This window comes from Gadus chalcogrammus, chromosome 16, assembly GCF_026213295.1.
Source record: "Gadus chalcogrammus isolate NIFS_2021 chromosome 16, NIFS_Gcha_1.0, whole genome shotgun sequence".
NCBI lineage: Eukaryota > Metazoa > Chordata > Actinopteri > Gadiformes > Gadidae > Gadus > Gadus chalcogrammus.
In genome coordinates, this window is record NC_079427.1 from 10,893,903 (window position 1) to 10,901,537 (window position 7,635).

General features: G+C 39.9%; 2 protein-coding genes across 2 annotated transcripts; both read left to right on the forward strand.

Annotated features, from left to right (window-relative positions):
• The first annotated feature begins 5,187 nt into the window (after positions 1-5,187).
• On the forward strand, positions 5,188-6,098 carry LOC130405416 (extracellular calcium-sensing receptor-like). The gene is made up of 3 exons (XM_056610480.1): positions 5,188-5,310; positions 5,440-5,718; positions 5,850-6,098. The coding sequence occupies exons 1-3, from the start codon at positions 5,188-5,190 to the stop codon at positions 6,084-6,086; spliced, it is 639 nt and encodes a 212-aa protein (XP_056466455.1). The 3' UTR covers positions 6,087-6,098.
• Positions 6,099-6,369: 271 nt separating this feature from the next.
• On the forward strand, positions 6,370-7,610 carry LOC130405420 (extracellular calcium-sensing receptor-like; the record flags this gene model as incomplete). The annotated part of the gene is made up of 1 exon (XM_056610484.1): positions 6,370-7,610. A coding segment is annotated over one exon (930 nt), but the record flags the coding sequence as incomplete, so codon positions are not given.
• Between the last annotated feature and the right edge of the window lie 25 nt (positions 7,611-7,635).

Below are 7,635 nucleotides of genomic sequence, written 5' to 3' on the forward strand. Positions count from 1 at the left end.
GTTGTTAAATTTGGGGTATACATACATATTTCAGTCTCCAAAAGATTTGGTGCCAAAATTTGTTGCCGATAGGTAAAAGAAATCTGAACTTCGTGGACATCCCTCATTTTGCACTTTGCATTCTGTGAGCATTTCGGGGATGGTAGGAGCCGGGGATCCCAGCCGAGGATTGAGCTAGCAACCTTCGGGTTGCCAGTCAACGAGCTCTACATCCTGAGCTACTGCCGCCCCCCACCCCTGCCGGACTGAGATTCGCTACTAAAGGGCTGCCGCTGGGATGGGCAGTCCGCCCCCCGTTTCCTGTACTGTAATTAATTAACGGCCTTAAATATGACTACTTTAATGCCTCTGTATATGTAATGTTCGTTTCCCTTGGTAAAGGGACATTAGCACCCCCTATCGCCTATTGACAATTACTTCAGGGAGGACGTTCCTCCCTCAGCCTACATTGACTCTTATTCATTTCCTGTGGAGCCCGCGGCCGGGCAGGGCTGCCCTCGGCCGGGCTGCGGAGCCCGCGGCCGGGCAGGGCTACCCATGGCCGGCTGCGGAACCCGTGGCCGGGCAGGGCTGCCCGCAGCTGGGCTTCGGAGCCTGCGGCCGTGCTGCCCGCTGCCGAGCTGTGGAGCAAGGATTGACTTGATCTATAAATAAAGTCCCCTCAATCTTAATTTGTCTAACACCATGACCAACATTCTGAAACATCCATTAACATCCACATTTGCCTCAAACAATGTTTTGAAATAATGTTCTTGTTGTTCTTTTAATTGTTTGTTACTCTGACCATTCAGTTTGATATCGTGAAAAGAATGTTAGTGAATGATTCAGAGCATTATGCCTTTTAAATGGCATCACTTTTGGTTGTGTGTCTTCATTTTTCTTAAAACAATTGTAAAAAAAAAATAGGCCCAATGATAGGCCCTGATTTTTTTTAGTTTTACCAATCAAGAGTAGGCCCGATTTGACTAATTGGCTTTGCATCCATTCCTTCTGCACTTGTAGTCCAAGACATGCTGCCCACCAGCTTTCAAAGTACAATGCTGCCACTAGTGGATTTGTATCAATTCACATAATTATCCCTCCCTGCTATTTGGTAGTTCACAAACCCCCTGAAACAACTTGAGTCTCACAAACTTATGCCACCATATGCCACTAACAGTGCAAGCAGTCCAATGGCAACCAAGCACGCAGTCCTTCCTCCCTCACATTAGAAACCAACAGCCGCCATTGCTAAAAAGAAGCACATCCCACTGCTTGCATTAGTTGGAGTACATTGCACTATGTTTCATTGTTAATGCAGATCATTCTTAAATTGTTTAACTGATTAATGTGTAAGGTGTTATAAAAGTGTCGCTGGAGACAGATCAAGAAAGAAAATCTGGTTTAAGACCAGGTCCGGGCCCAGTTTTACTGTTTTGTCTACGGAAAGGCCTTTTTGTTAAAGGGCCAAGTGTTCTTTACAGGTAAAAAAAGGATGTGAAATAATTGTGAACTAAAAATGAAACTTTTTGGGTTAATTTATGATTTTCTGTTTGCTTAAAAATAACCAAAGAAATAAAATCCAACTCTGTATCGTATTGCATTGCATAGCATCTTATTTTGCATCTTATTTTGCATTGTGTTGAATCTCATTGAGTTTATTCAAATCGTGTCGAATCACATTGGTAGTTGCTTCCTATGTTTCTTTAATGTATCGGATCATTGGCAATGCTTCGAGATGCGTATGTCCCCGGTTGGCCCCAGTGATGGGGGCACATCCCTACTGCCTACACATTGGCGTGGAATAAAGGGCTTGCGCCGGTTCAAGTCCTTCAACAGAGGCCTGAAATCTTCCAACGTTTTGAATGCCATGACAATCCAGGCTGTAGATGTTGAAAATGTTTGGACACTACTTTACACATGTCACAGTACAATGTCTAAATTAAATACATGTCTGATACAATTCTGGAAATTAACCAAATGCACTTTTTGATTAAGCTTGGTCTGGCAATATCTCATGTAACCCATGAGGCCTCTATGACCCAGAAAGCACCTCCAGTCCCCTCCGCCAGCAATGGCAGCAGCCCAGGTTTCCGGTCTCAGAGATGGAGGGGGAGGGGGTCAGACTGGAGTTTTAATTTATTTAATTTAGGTTTTCTAACACAAGTGTCCAATTGTTTTTGTTAATTATGCTACCATGTTAGACGTTCAAGTATTTGCAGATATATTTTTAGAGGGGCGTAAACAAAACAAAACAGCCTCAGCTGACCTGAGACGGACTAATTAACCTCTGGGGATGGATGAGGCTGCACACCTGTGGTGCTTTGGGCAATCAAGGCACACAGGATAAACCAGCCATTAACACACACACTCAGGGAGATAGATCTGGCATGTCAGTATTCAAATCCTGCTCTGCATGCAACAAACCTTCAAACTCTGCAATAAACCGGTTTTCTACATATCTACCTGTGTCTTTGTGCATGAGAAGCCCAGTAAAACCACATGCCTCAGTGGTGTGTGGATGATCAACTGGTACAATATCTAAAAAGGTATGTTACCCAAATAAAACAACAGAACTCTTCATCCTTTTTCTACACAGGCCTATTTGATAAAAATGAGGTGGCTCCTACATCAGATTTTACAAGTTTATATAGACTCCAAAAGATATTGACTCTCTTACAGTCCAAGTCATTTACTGATTCAGTACTCGTCTCCGGAATTCACTCCCAAACCAAACAAAATAAAATAAATACAACAATGAAAGATAATACACTTCCTTTGTCCCTTAAATGTTTCATTTTTATTCAGGGGACTACCTCTGAAATGCGTATACATGTGGGATATCTATGTACAATTGGTTGCCAATATCAGGGCAGACACTACCCAAGTATAAGGGAAGTCTGACGAGTTGCATAAACACATAATTGTACTTGTACAAAAGTACTTTTTGCATTATGAAAACATATTTTTCAAACATTTAAGACAACAACACAAGGTAATATAGATGGCTTGTAGATCGAGAAGTCACTTTGCAATGACCACCTCAGTTTTAGGAAGAATAGGAACATGGAAATGTTGTCGTTACTTAGTAATCAATCGTAACATTTCGCTATATGGGGTGACACTGTTGCGTTGGTAAATGTCACAGAATTTCTTATGCAGGGTGGCAAAATAAGCATACGTTAAAGAATATTTACATTTATTATTTAATTAACATTAATACAACTCTCTCAGTTTATCACAAAATACTTAGTAGCAGAAGACAGTCCCAAACTAAATATCCCATGATGTGCTTCTTTTTTTTTATTGTTATAAGTTGAGTCTGGATTTATGGCTTTGTCGGAATGTTGTGCCATAAATATTTGGCCTGTTAAGCCCTTTGAGACTGTAATGGTGATTAAGGGCTATACAAATAAAATTGAATTGAAATGAAAAATTTAATGTAAAATTTTATAATTAAAAAATTATTATTCATGTGCACAAAAAATACCACGTGAAATGAAAGTTTGCAAGATATCTAAAATAGCCTCAGTCAAGTTAAAGCCATTTCATCAACGAAGCAGTAGAATTGTTGTATGTTTAGAATTGTTACTTTAATGACATATATTATTCAGTCATTCTGTAATGTTTCTATGGTAATGCAGTCCAGTTCCCTCCCCAAAAAGTCTGGTATCAATACATACAGCAAAAAAAAAATTGGCAAAGGGGATGGCATTATACCGCATATAAAGTTGTGTTTGAGAAAAAATTTGTTCAGAAAGCGGGGCCAGACTAGAGGGCAGTCATGAGAGCTCATAAGGAATCACACTTGATAATTTGTGTTTGTTTGTTTTTGGTCTCTTTCTCCTCTCATATGTCTTCAACAGGTCCCTTCTCTTGTATATCAAAGAGACAATTTAATCTGAAGGGAATGCACAAGTTTGGGGATGTCATTCTGGGAGGGATCTTTACTTTGAACTTTTACACTGAATCTTCTGAAATTTATTTTACTTCAGAGCCAAACCATCCCATTTGCTTTGGGTGAGTATGTCTAAGAATGTTGATAAAGCCAGTTTAACTATATAACAATGTTGTTCATGGATAATTTCGTTTTCTTTTAGCTTTCATCCTCTAGGTTTCAGATTGGCCCAGACCATGGCCTTTGCTGTTGAGGAAATTAACAGAAACTCCATACTGCTTCCTAATATATTGTTGGGATACAATCTATATGATAGCTGTGGAATCCTATGGAACTCATTGAGTGCAGCTCTGTCTATGATTAGCGGCAGCGGAGAGCCATTTCAATTAAATGAGAGCTGTTATGGATATCCTCCTGTGCTAGGAATTGTGGGAGATTCTTCCTCAACACGTACTATTGCTATTTCTAGCTTAGTAAGCTTGTACAGGGTTCCAATGGTAAGTTGTAACCTCATTTTTAAAAAGACAAGGCTTTTGGTTGATGATTGCCATTACATTTAAAATTAATAATCAAAAAGAATTAAGTAAATTCTAAAAAAATTCAGGCAGATAAATGGTAACAATTGTTTCTACCTTTACATTGGACAGGTGAGTTATTATTCCACTTGTTCCTGTCTGACTGACAGGGGGAGGTTCCCGTCCTTCTTTAGAACTATTCCAAGTGATGCATTCCAGGTAGAGCACATTACTTACCACAGGAAACATGAAGGGAAATGTTCTGAAAGGCATTTTTGTTTTGTTTTAATTTGATTTTTCATTCAACCAGGTGCGAGCTATGCTCCAAATTGTCAGACGGTTTAAATGGACTTGGTTAGGCCTGTTAATCAGTGATGACGACTATGGACTCAATGTCGCCCGATCCTTCCAGTCAGACCTGGCCGAGTCTGGGAGAGGCTGTCTTGCTTATTTAGAGGCTCTGCCAAAGAGAAACGATTTAGATCAGCTGCAAAGGATTGTTGGTATAATGAAGAAATCCACATCCCGTGTGGTTATTGTATTTGCATATGAAACCCAAATGCTTAATCTACTGGAAGAGGTTAGATATTTTCAAAGAACAATTACAATTGTAGTTTTTTGTGAAAGTAAAAAGCTAAAATATGTTGCAGTAGATGCATTACCGTGCTTACTTTTTTTTAAATATATATATATATACATTCCAATCCACAGGTGGTGAGGCAAAATGTTACGGGCCTTCAGTGGATGGCCAGTGAAGCCTGGGCTACAGCTGTTGTTCTACAGACCCCCAGCTACATGCCTTTTCTTGCAGGCACTCTGGGCATTGCCATCCGCCGGGGAGAGATACCAGGCCTCAGGGACTTCCTCCTTAGAATACGCGCCGACAATGACACACTCAGCAACCAGGACAACAATTTAGTACGGGTTTCATTCTACACAGATTCATAATCAAATATCTTGTAGGAATACTTTTCAATGTATATGTGACCAATACATGATACTTATGTTTGTTTATGATCCCCCTCATCATGAATTCCCCTTCATTAGGTAAAGCAGTTTTGGGAGCACATATTTCAGTGCAAGTTTGTATCTCCTGGAACGGAGTTTGAAGGGCAGACTCAGGAAAAACTGTGTACAGGGAATGAGATTCTAAAGAATGTAGACACTGAATTCCTTGATCTGTCCAACCTCAGGCCAGAGTACAATGTGTACAAGGCAGTATATGCCCTGGCACATGCCCTACATGACATTCTACAGTGTGTTCCAGGGAGTGGGCCTTTCAAAGGTCAAAGCTGTGCCCGTTTACAGGGACTAGAGCCATGGCAGGTCTGTTTTCAATCATTTCCATAATGAAAAAAGAATTGACATTTTCTAATGATTTTATATAATGTTCATTTGAGAACTCAATAGTCCAACATACTTTTTTTCACTATGTACTCCTCATTCCTACCATACAGCTTTTATATTACATGCAAAAGGTCAATTTCACAACAGATTTTGGTGATCAAGTGTCATTTGATGAAAGTGGGGATGTTTTACCAATCTACGATGTGATGAACTGGATGTGGCTCTCAGATGGAAGCACAGAGGTTAAAAATGTGGGTGAGGTCAAAGAATTGGCTTCAGAAATAGATGATCTTATCCTTAAGGAAGACCAAATCTTTTGGAATTTTGAATCTAAAAAGGTCTGCTGACAATCTATCTATTATCCTTGACAAGTTTAATTTGTCATAGTCTGAAAGGTGGAATATTTTTAAAGGCAATCAACTTGTTCCTCCCTTAGCCTCCCAAGTCAGTGTGTAGTGAGAGCTGTCCCCCTGGCACTCGCATGGCCATAAGGAAAGGTGAACCTGTCTGCTGCTTCGACTGCATTCCTTGTTCAGAAGGAAAAGTTAGCAATAAGACAGGTTTGTTTGCAATACAAATATATTTCAAATCAATTGTACATATATTGTCAAACGCAGAGACTAAAACTATTTATTTTTTCTGTTAGATTCAACACAATGTACCAGCTGTTCAGAAGAGTTTTGGTCCAACCCCCAACGTGATCACTGCGAACCCAAAAACATTGAGTTTCTTTCCTTTATAGAACCCCTAGGCATCTCCTTGACCACTGCTTCATTATTTGGTGCACTTTTATGTTTAATTGTTTTTGGAATCTTCATCCATCATCGGACCACGCCAGTAGTTAGGGCCAACAACTCAGAGCTCAGCTTCCTCATTCTGCTGTCACTCAAACTATGCTTCATGTGCTCCTTGCTTTTCATTGGTCACCCAAGGCTGTCGACATGCCAGTTGCGGCAAGCAGCATTTGGGATCAGCTTTGTGCTGTGTGTCTCGTGTATCCTGGTGAAGACCATGGTAGTTCTGGCAGTTTTCAAGGCCTCCAAACCAGGAGGTGGCAATAGTCTGAAGTGGTTCGGGGTAATGCAACAGAGGGGGACTGTTTTATTTCTTACTTTAATACAAGCAGCAATTTGTACAACCTGGCTTATGTCGTCCTCACCAACTCCTCATAAAAACACACAGTACTACAAGGAAAAAATAACAGTTGAGTGTGTAGTGGGGTCGACAGTTGGATTTGTAGTTTTACTAGGCTATATTGGCTTACTAGCTATTCTCAGTTTCTTGCTGGCTTTCTTAGCAAGGAATCTGCCAGATAACTTCAATGAGGCCAAGTTTATCACTTTCAGCATGTTGGTCTTCTGTGCTGTTTGGATAGCCTTTATCCCAGCATATATAAATTCTCCTGGAAAATATGCAGATGCTGTGGAGGTATTTGCCATTCTAGCTTCAAGTTTTGGGCTGTTACTGGCCCTATTTGGACCAAAGTGTTACATAATTATCCTGAAGCCTGAGAAAAATAATAAAAAAGCGTTGATGGGAAGGGGCACACCAAGATCATAGTAACATGGCTATCATTTTGAATACATAGAAATAATCAGTGGAGGTCTGTGATTGTAGCTAATGTAGATGTAAGTAAGCTATAGATCTTTACTGAATAGTTTGACCAACATATCGGAAGCGAATAAATCTTGTATTCAACATTGTGATTCCTGCATTCATGGTGTTTTATATTGCACAAAGCAAATTTTACTTTACCTAATATCCCATTCCCAACTTCTTTCTTCAGTAACATGGGTATCAATAGCTTTAGAAATTACATGCAATAATGGAATGCTTCCAAATACAACAAATGTTGCAATTAGGACTTTAAACATTTTAGGCATTAATGAATGGCAC

Bases quoted from the DNA above. Each gene is read 5' to 3' on its own strand.
- LOC130405416 (XM_056610480.1), top strand. From the start codon at position 5,188: ATGCCTTTTCTTGCAGGCACTCTGGGCATTGCCATCCGCCGGGGAGAG. The intron at 5,311-5,439 runs GTACGGGTTTCA...CCCCTTCATTAG, and splicing joins GCAACCAGGACAACAATTTA to GTAAAGCAGTTTTGGGAGCA. The intron at 5,719-5,849 runs GTCTGTTTTCAA...CCTACCATACAG, and splicing joins AGGGACTAGAGCCATGGCAG to CTTTTATATTACATGCAAAA.